Source organism: Corythoichthys intestinalis, chromosome 3 (genome assembly GCF_030265065.1).
Source record: "Corythoichthys intestinalis isolate RoL2023-P3 chromosome 3, ASM3026506v1, whole genome shotgun sequence".
NCBI classification, from domain to species: domain Eukaryota; kingdom Metazoa; phylum Chordata; class Actinopteri; order Syngnathiformes; family Syngnathidae; genus Corythoichthys; species Corythoichthys intestinalis.
This window is the reverse complement of record NC_080397.1, coordinates 22,099,943-22,123,445: the sequence shown is the minus strand read 5'-3', so window position 1 is coordinate 22,123,445 and position 23,503 is coordinate 22,099,943. Positions and strand designations below refer to the sequence as shown.

The 23,503-nt window shown below is 39.0% G+C and overlaps 1 protein-coding gene across 1 annotated transcript; it reads right to left on the bottom strand.

The window, feature by feature from the left end:
* Positions 1-4,402: 4,402 nt before the first annotated feature.
* Positions 4,403-14,181, bottom strand: ptger4a (prostaglandin E receptor 4 (subtype EP4) a). Its single transcript, XM_057832979.1, has 2 exons — positions 13,129-14,181; positions 4,403-6,506 (listed from the first exon to the last, which is right to left on the bottom strand). The coding sequence occupies exons 1-2, from the start codon at positions 13,927-13,929 to the stop codon at positions 5,982-5,984; spliced, it is 1,326 nt and encodes a 441-aa protein (XP_057688962.1). The 5' UTR covers positions 13,930-14,181; the 3' UTR covers positions 4,403-5,981.
* Positions 14,182-23,503: the final 9,322 nt, after the last annotated feature.

The window sequence follows — 23,503 nt, the reverse complement described above, 5'->3', positions numbered from 1 at the left end:
CACCAATTCTGTCAAGAGGAGTGGTCAAAGATTCAACCAGAAGCTTGCCAGAAGCTTGTGGATGGCTACTAAAAGCGCCTAATTGAAGTGAAAATGGCCAAGGGACATGTTACCAAATATTAGCGCTGCTGTATGTATATTTTTGACCCAGCAGATTTGATCACTTTTTTCTGTTCACCCATAATAAAGTCATAAAAGAACCAAACTTCATGAATGTTTTTTGTGACAAAGAAGTATCTGTTCCAATCACTCTATCAGAGAAAAATCAGAGTTGTAGAAATAACTGGAAACTCAAGAGAGCCATGACATTATGTTCTTCACAAGTGTATGTAAACTTTTGACCACAACTGTACGTACATCCCTAAATAACCCAAATTGAGTACTGCTTGTCATTTTCCCTCCAAAACGACACGTGACTCGTTGCAGGAGTGCTGTCAGCATTGCTGCAGAGATTGAAGAGGTAGGGGGGTCATTCCCACCACCATGCTTGACTTTAGGCATGGCACACTTATATTTGTACTCCTCACCTGGTCGCCACCACACATGCTTGAGACTATCGGAACCAAACAGATTAAATTTTCGTCTCATCAGACCATAGGACATGGTTCCAGTAATCCATGTGCTTTGTTGACATGTCTTCAGCAAACTGTTTGCGGGCTTTCTAGTGTACCGTCTTCAGAAGAGGCTTCCTCCTGGGTTGACAGCCATTCACACCAATTTGATGTAGAGTACGGCGTATGGTCTGAGAACTAACAGGCTGACCCCCCACCTCTTCAAACTCTGCAGCAATGCTGACAGCACTCCTGTAAAGAGTCACATGACATTTTGGAGGGAAAATGACAAGCAGTACTCAATTTGGACATTTAGGGATGTACGTAGTTCCCATGCGGTGTACTCACTTTTGTTGCCAGGGGTTTAGATATTAATGGCTATATTTTGAGTTATTTTGAGGGGAAAATAGATTAACTCTATTCTATAAGCTGCACACAGACTACTTTTCATTGTGTCAAAGTGTCATTTTGTCAGTGTTGTCCCATGAAAAGATATACTTAAATATCTGCAGAAATGAGAGGGGTGTACTCACTTTTGTGATACACTGTACCTGCGTTCCGTTAGGTGCGGGTTCCTTGCAACAGAAAAACCAAAAACGCTTTTTTATCTCACAACATTTGAAAGTTAAAGTTTGTAAACCATTACACTTATATAGGTGAAATTTTAAAATTCGATCAGTTAATATGAACATCTGTTATGTGAAAGGTGTTATAGAATGTATAATGTAATAACGTGTAAAACATGAAAAGTAACGTCAGTGACTTTACTGAGTAACTAATTACACTTACAATGAGGTACCTGAGTTACTAACTCAGTCACTTTTTGGGAGAAGTAATTTGTACCTGTAACTAATTACTTTTTAAAAGTAAGATCTCCAACACTGCTCCTAATATTTTAGTACAGTATATTAACTTTGTATGAAGCTTTAAACATTTTTTAAAGATACAAAGTATATAAGCAATTCATTTCCAGTACTGGTTGTGACATGGCGCATATCCCCAAATTTTCCAACACATACATTTTTCAAGCTGTGAAAAAACACACAGCTGTTATTTCATTCATTCATCTTCCGTGCATCCTCATGAGTGTCGTGGGGGTGCCGGAACCTAATCCCAGCTATGGGCAGTAGGCAGGGTACACTTTGAATTGGTTTCCAGCCAATCGTAGGGCACAAAAAGACAAACAACCATTCATTCACATGTTGAAGCACAGGATAAACCCTTGATCTCAGAACTGTGAGGCAAATGTGCTAACCACTCATCAACCGTGCCGCCCTGTTATTTTGTTTTTTCTATAAAGTAAAGGAAAAAAGGAAGAAGAACTGCAAGCATACAATGTATGGTACATATAAACAGCAAAGATGAGCGCGTACTGGCAAAATGGACAGTGACAGGGTGGGTTTTTTGTCAAATGCTATATTTCATGAAAGGATGACCTTCAGTTATCAACAAACAATCAAATATTTGTCGGTCGATGGGCCAGACTTTTCAATCAATTTTCTGTTATGACGCACACAGGAGGAAGACAACATTTCTTCCCCTTCCCTTAGAGATACAATAACTTGCTCATACCTTGTTTTCATTTTTAAACATTACAACTGCACAGCCTTTAAAATGAGATGTACTGTGTACATCCTATGTAGATGGCTGACAGACTGACTGAGTGACCGACCAGCTGGCAGATAGATACATAGATGAACGCATCCCAAAAAAAAAAAAAAAAAAACACACACAGCCAATTCGTTAGCTCATGTCCTCGAAAAGACACAAAAGCTTTTCTGCATCATCTTTGTGCTGTTGACCACTTTGTGTTTCTTTCTTGTCTCCTCACAGGCTCGACTGACGGCTGATCTGTCAAACCTGCAGGTGTGTTCTGCGGTTTGTCAACATACACTAAAAGTGACAGGAACACCCATCGCTGGTGTATTCAGCAAGCCGTTTCCCGTCTTGTCATGCATCAGCAGCTTCTTTTATGCAGTGTCAGTAGCAAATTTGCCAATAGAATAACTGGGTAAATGCAAATTCAAGGCTAATATGTTCAAACTGTGCTATTCAAGCCAGTGAGGCAATGTTGACATGAATGCGAAGTCACACCTGCTTACACAGATGGTAAGCACACACCCATTTGGTCAGCAAATTAGTTGAAAACAGATCCAATTACTCACAAGTGGAGGGGACATACTGTCCTCTTCCTTTACATCACAACATGACACTTTAATTTAGCGCATGCGGTGTCCTCCCAGAGACTGTGGGATTTTTTTTTTTTTTTTTCAAGCCAAACCATTGCTTGTCTAAGCTTAATTGCAAGGACACTGAGTTTGAAACTGTTTATTATTCCAGCGTAGAAACTTCCCCTCAGACGTTTCCATCCGCTTCTAATAGTCGCTCTCTGCTTTTGTCTTATCTGTGTGACGCATCATGCATGAGCTGTAATGAGCCATGATAGGCCTGTTTGTCTGTTTGTGGATTTAATCTTAAATGTGTTTGTTTGCTCTTTTCGGGGTTATCCGTCATATTGCTAGCAAAGGCCTGGAGATGGGCCCGTAAGCAGGAAAAGTCATATGAGAAACTGTTGCTTCCTCCTTATGTAACATTATGAGAGACTTGCATAAAAAAATATGACTTTTTAGCACAACTGTACTACAATAACGTATCAATAGTAGTTACCGTAAATGTTTTTTTCATTACAATAACAGAAAATATTTCAATGAATCATTAGTGAGTAATATCCTGTTCATGAGTATAAATATTAACACCTTTGCAAATGCATTTATAATAAAAACACGAAAGAAATGCAAAATCACAGTAGTACTATCTAATTTGACTTTGAAGCTATAATATGATGCTTATAATTAGGGCTGCAGCTAACGATTATTTTAGTAGTCGATTAATCGATGAACTAGTTAGTTCGAATAATCGAGTAATTGGATAAGGAACATGAAAAATCAAAATACCAGGGATGAGCCTCAAACAGTATAAAATAAATAAATAAATGAGGATCTATGTACAACAAAAGAACAATTAGCTAACTTACATAGCAAAAGTCCGCGAGCTTAAATGCTATAAAATGTTAACTTTTTTTTTTTTTTTTTACAATGCTCTTTATAAATGGTTAAGACTCATATTCCCACAAAAAAAGGCTAAATATACCTATAAACTAAATTACAAATGCATTAAAAAACATTAGCCCAAACAAAAACGTAGCTTATGTTGGTCTTAACAGGGAGCAGTTGAATTCAGTCATGTGAAATGAGGCAGACCAGAGGGCAGTTTATCCACGCTAATCAATAAAACAAAATGTAAATACTTTCAAAATAAACCATTTCAACACTACTTTAATTAAACGAATACTCGAAGCAACAAAATTTAGTTTGAATATTTTTTTCTTATCGAATACTCGAGTTTATCGATTAATCGTTGCAGCACTACACAGGTAGTCCCCGGGTTACGAACGCGTTTCGGTCAAAATTTTTCCTCCTCATACAAAACTTTTTGTCTCTTGTTGCTCTGCTATCTTTGCAGCATTTGCGCGAAAGCGTTCGCATCGACTTCCATCTTTATAATGAAAGGGGAAAGGGGGAAGTGACCTATGCCGTAAAGCAGTCAATACATTTGTAGTTGTTTTTTTTTTTGTGTGTGTGGCGGGGTTCCTGCCACCCTCCTCAAAGTTAGTGCCAAAGAAAGCGATACAGACCCCTCAAGATATAAAACAGGTGACATTCAACTAGTTGTCAGTCGACATATTAAAACAAATGTTACGAAAATATTTTATAAAGTTTTAAAGGGTACCTAGTGTTCATTTTAATATTGCAATTAATCAATCTTTTACAAAGAACTAATAAACAAAGAAAGAAAGAAAAATAACCTTTATTAAATAAATACAAGCTACTTAAATATAAGTTACTCTGATTGTAGGAAGTTCAAGCATGAACTCAGGTATCGATACAAATATAAAGTCAAATATAAAGTCAACATACTGTAAAACCAAATTCTAAAAGTTTTTGATTTTGTTCCGAAATATTAAGATTCATTGTGTATTACTACAAATCACAAAAGCTGGAGATCATCTTTACACATTTTCATGAGTACGATAGCACGTTGTTGCACTTGGAGTTGAGCTTGGCAAGAGAACTTCATTCAAAACATCATCTTTCACCACATCGTCCAACTTGACTTACGTCCATCACAAATGTGATAAAAAAGAACAAAAAAAAACTTGTAAATACCACGTTAAGCCCAATATGACATTTGTAGAAAGAATATTCCCGGCAGTCACATGTAAATGATTAGGTGTCACAAACTGGAATCTCATTTACCTTCGTCAGATATTTGAGATGAAATATTTGCGTGGATTGCAACACAGGCACAAAAAGGAACAGTTTCCGTTGACCACAAAAATAAAACTGCACAACGCGTATTAGTCATGAAGCTGAAATAACATGTCTTTTCAAAAAATCTGTACACTAGAATCCAAAACAAAGAGAGCACCCAGCAGGATCACATTCACTGCTGCTTCTGCTGACCACAAGTTTATGAATCAGCTGTTATTCTTGATGCCTGATCTCATCTACTTCAGCTGAAAAAGCTGTCCAAAAATGATTATCACAAGGTGGCTCAAAAAGAGGAAGGGTGTCTTTTTTTTCCCGTCATTTGAGTCACAAAGAAGTGGGTCATTTCCAGTGGAATGATATCAAATTTGATCACAATAACACCAGCAGAGTTGAGTGATGTAGTCAAGAGGCAAATATTTAGTATTATTTTTCATGATCTAAAATGGCAAAATATATTGTTTTGATTGTTCTTAGGTAGTCTCAGTTTTGTTTCTCTGTTTGTTGTTTTAGTCATGTAGAAACAACCCGAGAATAATAATGCTAGGGTTCTATCCTTCAAAAATATGTATAAGAAATCCATCTGTTGCTTTTCTTCGAGGAACGTTTTATTACAGTTATACCATTTGCATTAGCATGAAACTGTTTCCGTCCCTGGAATCAAGAATATGATCTTAAACAGCAGCTAGTTAATATACAGACAGACAAATAAAACTACGTACGCAAAATTTACCCAATTAACCCCTGCTCCAGAATAAAAAATGGTTCTATCCCAGAGTTCAAATGTCCTGAGTCCTGTTCTGCTGATGTTAACATCTGAACCAGGTAGTAACTACCAGCTAACAAGTGGACGGAAAAACAAACATATGGTTTTCCCTTTTTGTCACAACGGAACCATTACCGAACATGTGAGCTTTGTAGCTAGTTAGTCATTTTTTAACACCGATTGAAGTACTTGGAAATTCAACATTCCAAACCTTCTTGCTGTGAGGCAACAGTGTTAAAGTCCTCATTGTCAACAGTATTTTTCTTGACTGATTGCCTGAGAGATATGCCTCAGTTTTTCCTTCCACATGGGCTCCTTTATGAAGTCAATTCAAGTTCAAATGCATTTTTCCTCTGTGTTTATCGTGCTGAGTGACACATGTAACCCAGGGTCTTTAGCTGGGGAAGCCTGGGGCACATTGCCCCCCACCGTCCTTGGGTCCACATTGCCGTGTTCGCATGACGAAGCCCATGAAAGACTCTCAGTTTTGTGATAGTGACAGCAACACTTGCTGGGCGCCTCCCTTCCCTGGGGGAGGTACAAGAATGTATGGGAGCTGTCCCCAGACACCGGTGAGTGTGAGTCCTGCTTGGATACGACCGAGGAGGGCGGATGGGGCGCGGCGTCCAAGCTGCGGAGGCTCCTGTTATCGCGCTTCTTCTGGCCTCTGATGCCCATCTTGCAGACGAGGCACTTGATGTTCTCCACCAGCTGGCGGAAAACAGCCTTGCGTAGCAGGATGTAGATCCACGGATCGAGAATTGGGTTGAAAGAGGCGAAGCGAATGGCCGTCAGGTCAGGGTTTTTGTCCAAGCGTAGTTCCACAGGCGTCTTATACAATTGGTTCAGAAACACCTGAGCCTGCAAATATAGAATGAAGTGGAACAATTTAAAACCTGTAGAAAGCAGCCACAGAATAACAATTACGACAATTGTGGCAGTGCCCCACTAGTAGATGCTACTCTGATATGAAAAGCTGATTACTAACGAGGACTACGGACAATTACTGACATTTTCCATCTCTTGAGATCAAAGTCAGTAAAGGGCTGTCCGTCAGATATCTTTAAGAGGTCGTGCTGAACATTTATCCAGTGGTATGAAGTGTCTTAAGAGTGTGTTTGTGGCTCCCGAAATAGAAACTGAGCTCGTCCAATAGCAGAGTTGCTGGCGTAGTGATATCTTGTTGTCAACATTTTGTTATATACTTCTATCTATATGCTTCTTTAGCTCAAATTATGGTACGGTACAACATCTCCCATCAGAACACCAATGCAGATTACACACAACTCTACATTTCAGTGTTCCCACATGATTATAATGCCTTAGTCTCATTGAGAAAAAAATGTATTCATCAAATCAGTTAATTGATGTGCCAGACTTTCCTCCTGTTAAATGTGGGAAAGACAGAGGTGATCATTTTTGGACCAAAAAAGGAGAGTTCAAAAAAGCTCTCACCTTGTCACAATGTCACTGACAGCTAGGAATCAAGTCAGAAATCTTGCCGTAATTATTGACTCAGACCTAAACTTTGACAGCCATCTAAAATTCGTCACTGAATCTAGGGTTGGGAGTCGAGCATCGATGGGATCCGGGACTAACACTCCAATTCATATTTTGCACCAGGTTAGCCCATTACTGGGAGCTCAATAACATGTAAAAATGCCTAAAGCATAAGACACTCTAAAACATAGGCAAAAGAATATGTGTATTTGTTTTCTCCATGAGCTTTTGAAAAATAAATATCTTTGGGAAAGTGCATTTCTGTGGAAAGAAACTTCATCATATTCAAGTTCAAAGACTGATATTTTCATATTAAAGTTCAAAGACTGATATTTATATGCATGCTAAAAATAGCCCTGTGAGAAATTCATAGTTAATTGAAAATTCATGTAATTTAAAAAATAATCGAGAAGTTAAGAAATTAATATAAACTATGAAATTTTTTTGACCCAGCCTATTGAAAGAATCGGAATCGTTTGGAACCGGAATCGAAACGTGGAATCGTAATCGGAACCGTTCAAATTCAAACGATGCCCAACCCTAACTAAATCTGCCTATAATCGCCTAAAAATGTAACCAAAATCAAGGGGCTTTTGTCCAAAGAACACATGGTAAAACAAATCCATGCATTCATTATTAGTAGATTTTTACTATTCTATATTTACAAGGGGAAAAAATCAATCAGGAAGCTGCGGCTAATACAGAATGCTGCTGCCAGAGTCCTTACAAATACAAGGAAACTAGACCATATTACACTGGTTGTGAAAACGTTGCACTGGCTTCCTGTGAGTTGAAGGATAGACTATAAAATACTACTGCTGGTCTACAAAACACTTAATGGCCTTGGGACAAAATAAATTCTTGATTTGTTTAACCCCTCCGAAGCATCAAGACCCCAAAGGTCATCTGGAACCGGTCTGTTGGTGTTCCAAGAACAATAACCAAGAAGGGTAAGGGAGCATATACAGTGGGGAGAACAAGTATTTGATACACTGTCAATGGGAAAACCCATTGGCAGTGTATCAAATACTTGTTCTCACCACTGCAGTTACAATGCCCCTCAACTCTGGAACAGGTTAGCTGAAGGTCTGAAGTGTGCTCCTCTAAATCAGGGCTAAAAACAACATTGTCTACCACAGCATATTCATAACTGACTTAGTTCAAATTTCAAGTTGTATGACTTTTGCTTTTTATTCAGTTTATTATTCTATTTCTATTTTCTGTTTCAGTTTTTTGTCTTTAACAGACTTGATGATTTAATGTATTTTTTATGTTCCATTTTATTTGTGTTTTTGGATTTTCATGTGATGTAAAGCACTTTCAATCACCTTGTGTTGAATTGTGCTATCAAAATTAATTTGTCTCGCTTCGCCTGATTATATGGAAAGAACAGTGACAACAAGCATGGCCTCGAATCTATTGGGGGGAGGGGTCATTACAATAAAGTAAAACCACACTTGGTACAGGAAGTTCAGTGTGAGAAAAGGAAATACACCTGCACTTGCCCTGAACAATACAATGTTTACCATAACTGATGAACTAAGTAAGCTGTGCTGTCCAGCTAAGTAAATTTTCAAGGCACTTCAAAGTGACAAGAATGTTTTCCCCCTGATCTACAATACATCCAGGTTAGATTAGATACTTTACAGATTATATGATTTTCACTAATCTCTCAATTATTCTGTGAGCTTTATTGTAGGCCAAATATTTTCAGAACAGTTTGTATTATTCCTACAAATGTACATCCATATCCATTGTGTTGCGCCACGGTGGGAGAATAGTTAACATGTCCGCCTCACGGTTTTGAGATCAATGGTTCAATCCCTTTCGGCCTTCCTGTGTGGAGTTTGCGCGTTCTCCCCATGCCTGCGTGGCTTTTCTCCAGGTACTCCGGTTTCCTCTCACATCCCAAAAACATGCATAGAAGGCTGATTGAACACGTCAAATTGTCCCTAGGTATGAGTGTGTGGTGAAAGGTTGTTTTTCTCATTGTGCCCTGCGATTGGCTGGCAAAAATATTCAGGGTGTACCACGCCTACGGCCTGTTGTAAACTGGGATAGGCTCCAGCACCCCTGTGACCCTTGTGAGGATAGGCGGCATGGAAAATGAATGAATGAATGCCTGTTGTATTGGGGTTTTATGGGGTTGCTGGAGCATATTGCAGCAGACATTGGGGCAAGAAACTGGGTAAACCCTAGACTGGTTGCTAGACAAGCACAGGACAAACAATAGAAACGACCATTCACATTAACAGTCAATGTAGTCTCGAATGAACCTAAAATCCATATTTTAGAAAAGGCAGGAAGAAACCGCACTTTCATATTCTTCACAGTTGACATCGATTGACACTTATACTAAATAGAAGTTTAGCACTGATCCCTGTAGCGACTGCTGACATTATGCATTGTAAAGTTTGGTAATAGTTCTACAACAACTATAATCTGCTGTAGCACAGTGTTTCCCACACTGCTGCACATGACTGCTGACATTATGCATTGTAAAGTTTGGTAATAGTTCTACAACAACTATAATCTGCTATAGCTGCACAGTGTTTCCCACACTTTAAGAAGTCAGAGCACATATTGTTTTTTTACATGAGAAAACACAGCACTGCACCAAACAAAACTGTCGCAAAAAGTAGACTGTACACACTTGAAAAAAAATCCTCACTTTATGGACAAATTGTCTTAATAAGTGTGAAATATGTGTTTGTTTCGTTAAACATAAAGCTATTGGTCTGTTGTGTGAATGGCAACTGCAGGCTTACTGTAACTTCCTCGGATAATACGTGAAGTACCTTTCATATTTAGATGAACAAATATATATTATTTGAAATAAATAAAATCATTTTTTCAGATCAATAAAGTGATAATGCTTAATTTTATACAGAATATTTGTTTAGCTCTCAAGGCACATTATAGTACTTGATTTGCACAGTGGTTGGCAACACTGCTCTTGAAGCAGAATGGCAATATATGATGCTTTCCCTCATACAAAACGAAATCTGTGTTATTTGCATAATAGGGTATATGAATAACTGATATTCGCTGGTGTACAGGCTATGTTCTTTGGACTCAAGGGTAGATACAAACATGTGTATCCATCTCTTGTGATTAATACATGAATTCCTTTATGTCAAGGATGTCCAAACTACAGCCCGCAGGCCAAGCGACGGTACACTGCCCAGGTTTTATTGACCCGCAGCAAATTATGAACATATCATAGAATATGGCCAGCACAGGAAGTTTAAATTCAGCCTACATTTTGCTGCATTGTTGCATATTTTTAACACTAGATGGAGATGCAGCAAGACACTTAAACAGCAGCTCTCCATTACTGCAGGGGTCAAAACCTGCCAACATGTTGAAATCAAGCTAGGGAACGGTGTTGAATTTGTGTTATTTTATTTCCATGAATAAACATATATATATATATATGATTTTAAAAATCCGATGTGTTAAATTGGTTGAGATTTTCTTGACTTGACGTTTTCTATTTGTATACTTATTCTATTTATTATCTACTTATCTATTTATTCTATTTATAAACATACACACAAACAAACATATATATATACACATATATATACTGTATATACATATATATGTATATATATATACATATATACTGCATATACATACATGTGTATATATATATATATATATATATATATATATATATATATATATATATATATATATATATATATATATATATATATATACACATATATACACATATATACTGTATATTCATATATATATTCAGAGTGTGGAACACTCTGAAACTTAATGATTTTGATAATGATTTTTTTTGATGATTCGATGATGATAATGACAATAAATTCATTCATTCATTCATATATATATATATATATATATATATATATATATATATATATATATATATATATATATATATATATATATATATATATATATATATATATATTCATTCATTCATTTTCCATGCCGCTTTTTCCCCACGAGGGTCGCGGAGGTGCTGGAGCCTATCCCAGCTAACTATGGGCAGTAGGCAGGGGACACCCTGAACTGGTTGCCAGCCAATCACAGGGTACAAGGAGACATACAACCATTCACGCACACACTCATACCTACGGACAATTTAGAGTGTTCAATCAGCCTACCATGCATGTTTTTGGGATGTGGAAGGGATTGAACCCTTGATCTCAGAACTGTGAGGCAGACGTGCTAACCACTCAGCCACCGTGCCGCCATATATATATATATATATATATATATATATATATATGTATGTATATATATATATGTATATATACAGTGGGGAAAACAAGTATTTGATACACTGCCAATGGGTTTTCCCATTGGCAGTGTATCAAATACTTGTTCTCCCCACTGTATATGGTGGAAAAAGACAAGGCAGAAAATGCAGTTTCTGCTCTTGCACCCCTCTTTAAAATAAACTGCTGTATTTTAAGCCAAAAGAACTGTTGTGTTTGATAGAACAATATGTTTATATGGTGACATTGCAGATTCACTGCGCTTCCGTTTTACCCTGGAATCCCCCGTTTACAGAAGTCGCTCAACCGATTTTGTTTCAACCTAGCCATAAAAAGAAGGTAAGTCATCGTATTTATTACTCGAAATGTCTGTCATTTTAACTCATCATTAATTGATGTCTAATATTTTGTTAGAAAAAACGACTTAAAAAAATTATTCACTCGCTTATTTCAAACTTTTAAACAAATTACGTCACAATGAAAAAGTTTGCGTCTGTAAACAAGGCACGCATATCTACCTCTTAAGTATCGCTTAATTGTAGTTTTTTCGTTACTTTCATATTTTGCCCAATATTTTAGATTATAAATAATCGATCCAAACAAAGAAAATAAAAAAAATTTAAAAATTAAAAGTGTAAATATATGAAAATGAAAATCTCGACCACTCCTTGATGTCTGCGATTTCTGCATCACGACCATTGTTATATTGCCATGTTTCACCCATAAAATCCTCAAACAACCCGGCTGTGGCCATTCACAGCTGTGTTTTGACACTCGGTGATACATGCTACATGGAGTTTTTGGATCAAAAAGAGGTAAGTACGCGATCATATCTCGTTAAAATCATGGCCTCTTTATGCTCTTGCGTGCTCTCACCCAATTAGGGTTTTGCTGTTTTTTGTTTTTTTTTTAAATGCCGTCTTGTTCAAAATCCTCCCCCCCCCCAGAAAATTGAGATTTTAAGCTTTCCAATGATGTATCACACATGCATACAGGACAATTTTGAAATTTGGCCAAATTGGGGGTCTCAGAGGGGAACTTCAAGTCACCTGAGTGTTTTCCGCCATTTCTATATGCTGTATATATGAAATCAACTATATAGTTGCTGGTTTATTATTATAATTATTATTATTTTTGCAATATCCTTACGCTGTTGCTTGTTGTAGCCTTTAATATTTTAATAGCTATTCATAGTTATAGGCATCAAATCCATCGCAACTGGGAAGGATGGCAGTGAGTGATCATATTTCACAGCCATTGACAGCAATAGTCTTCCATTCCAATTTGAATGGGAGGTCTGCTAGCGGATGAAGATCTCTCTACCCCCTAAATGGATTGGACTTATATAGCCATCAATGGCAGCCAATAATTAATCATTTAAAAAATAAAGACATTATTTAAAAAAACAACAACAAAACTGTACTTTGTATACTCGTTTCCGATCCTATGTTTTGACACATGAAAGTGGAAGGATTTCAAGCTGGCCCTTGCAGCCTATGATTTTTCTGAAAGTTGCCCTCGGGGGAAAAAAGTTTGCTCTAAATATATCAGCAGATTACTATATATCTCTAAGTAGGTAAATTGAGAAAAGATAATCATTATTTCAGATAGTTTCCTTTAAGGCTCAAAAAAGTAGAAGCCGACAACAATCTTCGAAATGCTCTAGTTTATGTCTACTTTTCAAAGAATGACTGAACTTGTACACAAAGGCAATGACTCACAACGAGTGGAATGGAGCAGATGAGCACCACCGCCGACGTGCCGATGAGCAGTATGACCATCTGGATTTCGGCACCGGCAAGACGCCCGAAACTGCGTCCCCTCTTGCGCGAGTCCACGTTTCCGCGGGCCAAGTCGGTGCCCAGCGACGTCCGACGCATGTATCGCCGGTGCATGCGGATGAGAGCTCCGCACACCAGCACGTTGCATAGCACGGTGGCCAGAATCAGCACCGAGCTGAATCCCGCATACATAAAGTTGTACGCCGCTTCGCTCTTCGCGTTGCTCCGCCACTCCAGGAAGCACCAGGTATGCGGGTACTGCTTCTGAACGCGGCCGAAGCCCACCACGGGCAGCGCGCAAAAGAGCGCGTTGGACACGTAGATGGCCACTAGAGTCACGCCGGCCAGCTTCTGGTCCACGTAATCGTTGTAGAAGTACGCGTGGTTGATGGCAATGTACCTCTCCACGGACATGGCGCAGATGATGCTGAGCCCGGCCAGGGAGAAAAAGATCAAGGTGAAGCCGAAGTACTGACATAAGGGCTCACCGCCGGGCCAGGCGCCCTTCATGTAGGTGGCGATGGTGACCGGGCTGGCCAGCAGGGTGCCAAGGAGGTCGGTGACGGCCAGACCGCACACCAGCGTGTAGAAGGTGGTCTCCTTCTGCTCTTTGCGAGACCTGCACAGCACCGCGATGGCGATGACGTTGCCTACCACGCCGAATACGAACATGATGGACGGGATGGTGGGGACCATGGTGCGGCCCGTCATGGACTGCTCGCTCGTTGTGCCGCTCTCCATCCTGCAGAATCTCCAGTCTTGTTCTTATTGACAAACTTTCTCCCCACGACAGAATCTCCGCTTCGGAGAAGAACACCCTGATGGCATCTTTTAAAAGTCCGTTTTTAAATGAGGGTGGAAAAAGTTCAAACAAGGCTCACAACTTGTTTCTGAAGAGGTGCGCGTCCTCTGTGAGAGCCTAAACTAAAAGCAGTGTGAGATGAACGAAAGTTCCACACTGCGGTGACTTGACTTCATTCAAACACTTGAGTCCCTCCTCCTTGGGTGTCTTTCACGTGCGCAATAATGCCAAATCATTAGGAACACCTGTCAATGGAGCAAGTATTTTTCTTCATTTTTTATCAGTCTAGCAGGGGCGTAGGTTTGGTCTCAACATTGGTAGGGACGATATAACAGAATAACCTGCATGTACACTTTTAGCTCGGGATGGAACATTAATCAGACCAAACAGATTTGGTTAACAGAGCTACATTTCTCGCGAATATGAACCTAATTGATATGCTGAATCAGAGGTGCTCATTACATCAATCACGATCGACCAGTCGATCACAACGCTATTTTTTTTTTTTTTTAAATGTACTTAGTTAATTATGATTATGTGGTGTGTTGTGTTGTGTGAGCAACATATGAAGTTATGCAGCACCCGACTCTCTGTAAGCAGCTTCTTGTTAACGTTTTTCTGGCTCTATAGTTTCCAGCAGACTTCACTACATTTTTCACAGTTTAACTATCCTTAACAGTAGAAAACACAAACAGTAGGACACTTCTCTCTAAGCAGCTTCCTCCTCGAGTTCACACAGTTTAAAGTGCATGTGACACGAAAAAGCATGTTTATTTCATAATACATGCGTTTTTTTATGCTCCTGAATGATATGGACCGGTTGGATGTGTGTGGAAGCGATCGCTACATTTATTTAGTTTTGAAAATGAGTGACTTCCGGCTTCGGTCTTGCATTGAGGAGGAGGGCGCTGTGGCGTGTACGGGTGAAGGCGTCCTCTTCACTAAACAGCCGTACTGTTGTGTATGAGGACTAAGGATTCAGCTGATTTTGCGGATTAATACGTTTATTTTTCGCATCACGCCAGCCAAACGGCTGCAGAAAAATCTTGCTTTATGAGGGCGAGGCGCGTGTGCCTTTTTGGAGTTTCAAAAGGTTCCCATTCACCGTGGATATTGGCCAAAACAAGCCCTACTACTGTGGGACCATTGGACTTATGAGGAAGTGAGTAAACATCTTGTTTTGTATTATGTCAAATACAAATACAGCAATTACAAAGTAAACACTACAAACTTTCTTTAGATAAAGGACTACTTACATTTGATCATTGATAGGGATATAAAAAGCTTTCCTCATGCACATTAGCTGCACGTTAGCTGCACAACAACTGCAGCCGCCCTCCTCCGAACGAACTGTAAATTGCTCTCCGCCGGGCGGTTTGCCGATCTGCATTAACAATCGACAACCCAGTCGTCATGTCAAATAATCCGGGCTAGTTATGTGTGATTTTCCGCTTCGAAGACTTTGAAACATCACTCGGTTCGGGTTAGCATGTCAGCTAGCTGTCACACCTCTTGGTTTGGTTACATTCTCCGAAGCCGGGGAAGGGAAATGACAATATTGAAAAAAAAAAAATATTGAAGTAAAGAGACAGAAACAATGACAATTTGCAGCTCTCTTCATCGCGTTTACCTCGTTGTGAATAGTTCCCCCTCAATGGGCTGAATAGTAAAACCGATGAGCCCAGTCTCCCGCTGACGTCATCCACCTGTTGGGGACGCGAGAGCCCTATAATGGTAGGCGTGGTTAACCGGCAGATTAAAAGACTAATTTCTCGTCATCTGCGCTTTGCTAAATTGTTGTATATAGTCGAATCGTCTCAAAATATGATTCGAAATTCACATAATAATGCTATTTAAGACTTTTTTTCTCCTGTCGTATGCTCTTTAATGTTATGTTAACTCTGATACAGTTCGGACTTTCAGTAGCAAAATTAATGGTGTGTTTCTCACCTCCACAACAATGGTGCCTTTAAATTACATACGTTGGCTGCTGCTGGCTGAAAAAAACTTCTTATATCCCTCCTCTTCGAAGCGGGCGTAGGAGGCAACATGTTGTCGACATGTATTTCTGTCGGGGCTGTGTGAGTGTGAGCGTGCATGTGTGTGACGGGGCTGGGTCAAGTCATCAGCCAATCAAACGTGCGTTTGAGAGGGGAAAAAAATCGACCGGCGCATTCAGCAAGTGAAAAGGGGTTAATGTAAGTCTGAACATAATGAAAATAATTCACTTGATAATGGTAGGGTCAATTCTATCCTTACAACATATAGGAATACAATCTAAATTACCTGTATAACTGAACTTATTATATAATGCATTTTCCGTTGCTTAAAGGTTGGTGGGGACAATTTGAGCATCCTGAAAAGTTGGTAGTGATATGTTCCTACCGTCCCTATGCAAACCAACGCCCTTGGCCCATACATCTAAAAGTTAGTCATTTTTTTCCCCGAAAACAAGAAAGAAATTCTTTCAAATAATGTTTTGAACAATATTCTTGAATTAAGAATATTTTTGACAAACAAGTTTTTCTTTTAAGATTAAATATACAAACATTTTTATTAAAATAAGTCTGTTAAGCTTATTTTTAGCTAGCTGTTTTCTTCTTTCAAGATATCTCAGTGAGTAAAAGTTGAAGCACTGTAGCAGTAGCAAAATTAGTGGCGTGTTCCCCACCTCCACAACATTGACGTCTTTCTACATTACTTAAATTGGCTGCTGTTGTCGGGAAAAAAAATTCTAATATCCCTCGTCTTTGAAGGGGGCGGGGGAGGCGGCATGTTGTATTTCGGCCGGGCTGTGAATGGGTGTGTGTGTGGGGGAGGGGGGGAAGTGTCATCAGCCAATCAAACGTGCGTTTGAGGGGAAAAATGGACTGGCACATTCAGGGAGTGAAAAGGGTTCAGTGTAATTCTGAACATAATAAAAATCCTGTAATTCACTTAATATTGGTAGGATCAATTCTATCCTTACAACATATAGGAAGACGTTTTAAAGGAACTATAGCACTGAAGTCATTACATAATGCAAATAAGGTTGCTTAAAAGTTGGTGAGGAAAATTTGAGCATCCGGAAATGTAGGTAGTTTTATGTCCCTACCGTCCCTATGCAAATCTACGCCCTTGCAGTCTAGTAAGACGGAGTATTAGGGCCAAATAAAACACTGGGACAAAATAGAACTATGAGAATAAAGTCATAATATTACGAGATTAAAGTGCCTACAACAGAATTTTAAAAAGTCATAAATAGCATTATTATGTGAATTAGAAACATATTTAGAGACGATTCGACTGCATAAAACAATTTGGCAAAGCACAGATGACTAGAAATTTTAATCTGCTGTCTTTTAGTGTGCTGTTTAGCCACGCCTACCATTATAGGGTTCTAGCGTCCACAACAGTTTATAGTGTTTACTTTGTAATCGCTGTATTCCCGGCCATTTTTAACACAAAGTTGTAATTTCTGACAGAAAACCAGGCACACGAAGAGGGCAATAAACCGAGTATAGCGCTCTCCCGGCGAGGGGGGGGGGAGGGGGGGGGGGGCGACAAGCAGCCGGTCGTCGGCCGAGTGCAGTTCTCGGTGGACAAGGAGCATGTCAGCCACCAAATGCAAGCAACCTCCATATCAAAATGTGTGCCATGATCCCAGTATTTGACATAATACAAAATACATTGTTTACTCACTTCCTCGTAAGTCCAATGGTCCCACAGTAGTAGGGCTTGTTTTGGCCAATATCCGAGGTCAACGGGAACCGTTTGAAACCCTAAAAGGCTCACACGCATCTCCCTGGTGCAGTAACAATCTTCTGCAGCCGTTTGGCTGGCGTGATGCGAAAAATAAACGAAAAAAATCCGCAAAATTAGCTGAATCCGCAGTCCATCTGCATGTTACAAAGCAATGCTGTATTGTGAGATGCTGACCTGGGTGACGTCACATTCGCATGCGTCCTAAACCCGAGACTGGAGCCGGAAGTCACTCATTTTAATGGCGCGGGATTCAAAAATTTAATACATAAAACGATTGCTTCCTCGCACCAAGCGGTCCTTTTCATTCAGGGGCATAAAACATCGTGAGAAATATGAAATAAACATGCTTTTTGGTGTCATGTGTACTTTATTAAGGTTAAACTATTAAGAGAATAAAGTCATACGTTGTAATACTGCAAGAACAACGTCCCAATGCCGAGAGAATAACGTTGTACTATAATGAGAAAAAAGTAAATACATGATATTCAGAGAAAAAAAATGTTGTATACAATGAAATTACTCCGTATCTTTACGGAAAATTCATGGATGAACTTAAAGCAAACACTAAATAACTTTTCAACCTTTATGGAATATTTTCATAACCTTTGTGATGATATGTTGACTGACAACTAGTTGAATGACACTTCTTTTATAGCTTGTGATATAAAAGATGTATGCTCGGTTAGTAGCTTAGCCCATGCTCGTAAGTACTGTACAGGCATCCCAGCTATGTGTGTGTGGGCGTGCGTGCTTGTGTGAGCACGTGCGTTTTTCTGTGGAGAAGTAGATGCCGATTTTTGCGTTGCGTGGAGATATCCAATTTAATGCAATCCAATTTAGTTTTTCCAGTCACTTACAGTCTTGCCAAACGAATCCTCACCATGGAGAGTTTGAACATGGAGGCAGGCAAAACAGGAGACTGCATCCATTTTGACTGAACATTCCAGCTAGGAATATATATATATATATATATATATATATATATATATATATATATATATATATATATATATATATATATATATATATATATATATATATATATATATATATATGTATATGTATATATATATATATATACTGGACTGTCTCAGAAAATTAGAATACACAATATTCTAATTTTTTGAGACAGTCCTGTGTATATATACAGGACTGTCTCAGGAAATTAGAATACACAATATTCTAATTTCCTGAGACAGTCAGAAAAACTTTAAGAGCAGCACTCTAAGCAACATTACCCCGTGTGACCCTTTACTTCCAATTTTCTAAAATGGCGACAATCAATTAAAAAAAAAAAGTTGACTTCGATGGCCGACGCTTCAAGGATAGGTGGATATTGAACTATTTCTTCAATACAATACGCAACAACTGTGTGTGGCTCATTGGCAAAGAGACAGTCGCTGTTTTTTAAAGAGTTCGATGTGACGCGATATTACCAAACAAGACACGCTGACATGTACGACAACATTACAAGGAAGATACGCAGCGAGAAATTATAGCAACTTGAAGCTAGTTTAATTTCACAGCAGCAGTATTTCGCAAGAGCCCGAGTGTCGAAAGAGAATGCCACAAAGGCGAGATTGTTGAAATTATGATTTAAAAAATAAATAAATAAAGCAAATGTGACACACAGAAGGGCTTGCTAAAAATTGTTTAAATATTTTGTTCGACGTAAATCAGCCAAGGTAGCCACCCACATTTTTACCACACCAAATCTGGCCCCCTTTGCAAAAAGTTTGGACACACCTGTTTAACTGATGATCAATAGATGAGGCCAGCTTCTTTCACTTGGTACCAGCTAAATATTATTCAAAAAATAATGATGGCGGAAGAAATAAACATCTTGAATTTGAAACTATGTTGTTGGCGATTAGCCTCGCAATGATCTTAATTGTGGTTGTCAGCCCAAAACCCTCTAAACATATATTAAATGCATCTTACCAGGTATAAAATGACTACTACATAGTCTGTGGTGATCGTTTGGTGCCCAGTTTTCTCGTCGAATTGCAGCAGTCCATCTCGCTCTCCTCTCCGGGTCTCTCGGAATACGGTAGAACTTCAAGTCTGTCCGTCTATCTTCTCTGTTACTGCAACCAACCGCCTCACACGCCTTCACCATTTTGATTATTAATGTTAACGAGCAGAAAAACACACCATAATAGGAGGAATTTACGTAGCGGTAATGCGTAAACACGACGAGCTGACGGACAATATGGCGCGGAGGCGTGGTTGTGACGTCATGTGAGTGGGGTCTATACCAGGCAAGGATAAAAGGACACTCAAGAATAAACATTGGCCCGGCTTTCACTTGCTGGGCCTCCCCCAGCCGAACTTGTCAGCGCTGACGAGTTCTTCTATGGGCCAGTGCGAGAATTTGGTACAAAATCAAACGTTTCTTATTATTAACATCGTCATATGCTATTGTTTAGCCACAACTGCATTCATTACCTTATTGCTACTCATCCTTCACACATCCGCTGAAAACAGAAATGTTATTTAACCATCTGCAGGTGACCGGGAGATCATGATTTTACGACACTGTGCGCTGGTTCTCATAGAAAAGGCAGTCTTCCTTAAGGCAAAACAGTGGAGTTTTTGTTCGCTTTTGTCCACCTGCATCGCTAAAATCGACCAACACTGAGACTTACCTAGTATTACTTTAACTTAGCTGTATTCGCTACAACGTGCTTTACATTACGTTATTATTCTTGGACAAAAAGTTGCAATTGTAGAATCATATCCTAGAAGAAATAATCTTGTTTATTAAATTTAAAATCCACAGAATTTCATTTTTTATGTGCAATAGTGGCAACAACTTAAATAATATCCAAGTATCTCCAGAAAGTGGATGACTACCATAGGGGCAGACATTTGATCAATGCCAGTACTATTTTAGCCAATTAAACGCAAGCATCCCAGATCGTCCGCCCTTCCTCGTTACATCAGTAATACCCATTATTATGTGCACCTTTGCTCTAATCTATTAGCATATGTGTGCGTATAAGCAGTGTCACTTTTGGTGTTTTAACATTATTTTCTACATTCTCAGAGGTCTGAAAATGTGTGTATAAATACTTTGAGCAACCATCTTTAACAAGGCCATTTTCTGTACATTAGGTGTTGTCCTTCCCTTCAACCTATGAGCAAGACTATACTGTACTTCTTGTTGAAATTCACATTTTATGTTTACTTTGACAGCAAACTTATAATGGAAATGGTTTTTTCCCATAATGTTCATCCACTTTGTGAGCGTCATTACAAAAAAAAAAAAATTTAAATGAAGAAAAAGCAAAACAGACTTAATCTAGAGGTCTTCCTTGACAACACATGAGACCAGTTTGATCTCTTAAGTTTTGAGGTGTATAACATATTGGACTTGGGACTGTACTGAGTAACACTCAAAGTTCTATTTGATTTTTCGAAGCACATACACAGTATATAAATGTACAGTGTAATAAAAAACCTACTTGTATTTAGTGTCGTGTAATGAGATGCATATGACGTATTTTTGATTCATTAATTCAACAGGCACGTCACCTGACATCACGACCCACAAACAGCTCATTGACAGTTTGAGGACTGACGCTCTCGTACATGATTGTGCCTTCACAAATAAACAACCTCAGCCGACAATGTCATGTCTTTCATGGGACTGGGCTTAGCAGTAATGATGCAAAATGTAGCTGCGCGACTCTCTTTTGACATGTTGATAAACAGTCGTGTGGAAAATAAAACTGACGAACAAAGTAACTTGCTTCATTAGGGCGCTTTCCCACTAGACCAGCGGTCAGGAACCTATGGCTCGCGAGCCAGATCTGGCTCTTTTGACAGCTGCATCTGGCTTGCAGAAAAATCTTTAATTATTAATTTTTTAAAAAAAAATTCATTATACTCCTTTGCGCATTGCGCGAAACAGCGACGGCTACCGGTGACTAGAAAGCCGTTTTGAAGTAATTTTAGTGGGAAAGCTGCAAACATGCATGTAGTTGTGTCTATCAATCTATTTATCTAACAATCGCATAGGCAACGCAGATGAGGCAGAGACACTGTTCAAGTGGGAGTCGCCATATTTTTCTGTCGAAAATAGCGGCCGATGTGCACATGTGCGTGAAGTAAACTTCCCTCATTTTTAGTTTCGTTTTCTGCGTTTGTCAGCTAATTTTAGAAACCCTTGTGAGAAAATGGAAAAAAAACTAAAAAAGACGAGTTGTATCGTACTTTTCAGTAGGAATGGACAGAGGAATTTGCCTTTGTGGAGAGAGCAGGTTCTGCGGTGTGTCTAATATGCAATGAAAAAATTGCATCTATGAAAAGTTCATATATAAAGTGGCACTTCAACACCCGCCATACTATATTTGCAACAAAATATCCTGCGGGGGACAACAGGAAGAAAGCATGTCAAGAGCTACTATCAAGAGTGCCAGTTAGTCAGCAACAACTCCGTGTTTGGACCCAACAAGGTGACTGGAATTCGGCGTTTTAACAATTGTGAGAAATGGAAAGCCATTCACAGATTGGGAGTATGCTAAAGTATTCATGCTTGAGGTTGCCAATGAACTTTTTGATGACTTTTCGGATAAAGACAAGATAACTAAATGGATAAAAGATATGCCTCTGTCGACAAAAACTGTGCGCGATCATACCATCATGATGTCAAATCAAATTGAGGCAAAGCAAGTGAAGGACATAAATGCGGCTCCGTTTTTTCTGTCGCTTTGGATGAGTCAACAGACTTCGGCAATTTATCCCAGTTCAGCGTGATTGCAAGGTATGTTGTCAGTGACACACTACTGTACATGAGGAAAGTCTTGTAGTTTTGACTATGCAAGGGACAGCAAGAAGGGAGGATTTATTCAAGTCCTTCAGTGAGTTCGCTAAAGAAAAAAATTTACCGATGGATAAACTTGTTTCGGTGTGCACTGATGGTGCTCCGTGCATGGTAGGGAAAAACAGGATTCGTGGCGGTTCTTCCTGAACATGAAAAGAGACGCATCCTAAATTTCTCAACGCCTGCATGAAGCTTAACCCCACCACGTATCAACCAGACTACAAATCCATCAGCAAAACCATGCCGCACCAGAAGTCGTATTAATGGGAAGAAATACTCATCATTGATTAGCAACAGCATAACAATGTTATTAATAGAATTTAGAGACTTATTGTACTTTAAATGTGTTGAAATTTCATAAAATGCACGCTTTACCTGTATTTTTGGTTTTAAACATATTGTATGGCTCTCACGGAATTACATTTGAAAATATGTGGCGTTCATGGCTAACTCAGCCAAAATGGTTCCCGACCCCTGCACTAGACAAAGAGGACCAGTGTCCAGTTGGAGAGCTACCTCACAGCAACACACACAAACGAGTTGTTAAATAAGTTCAGCATTCACATTTTTTTTTAATACTGTCTTTTATTTTACAATGATAATATAACCGTTCATCTGTATGTGTAAATTTTTTGCCAGCTGACTGTTTAGTGATGCAGAAGTTTGCGTGCACGCAAGCTCGGGGGGGAAAAAAATCAGTAGTTAGGTTTGAACTAGATTGAACAATTACAAAACAAAGCGGACTATCTGAGAAAAAGAACTCTAGTCTGTTTAAAATGAACCAAACAGTGCTAGTGTTAAAGGGCCCTAAGTTTACGCATTTATTAAAATAGACCCACAGGCGTGTGATACGACAAATGTCACAAATCCTGTTAAACAGCCCTTTTGCCCATTATTTGTGTATGCAAATGGACAAACAGTTGATAGCTCCCATATTCACG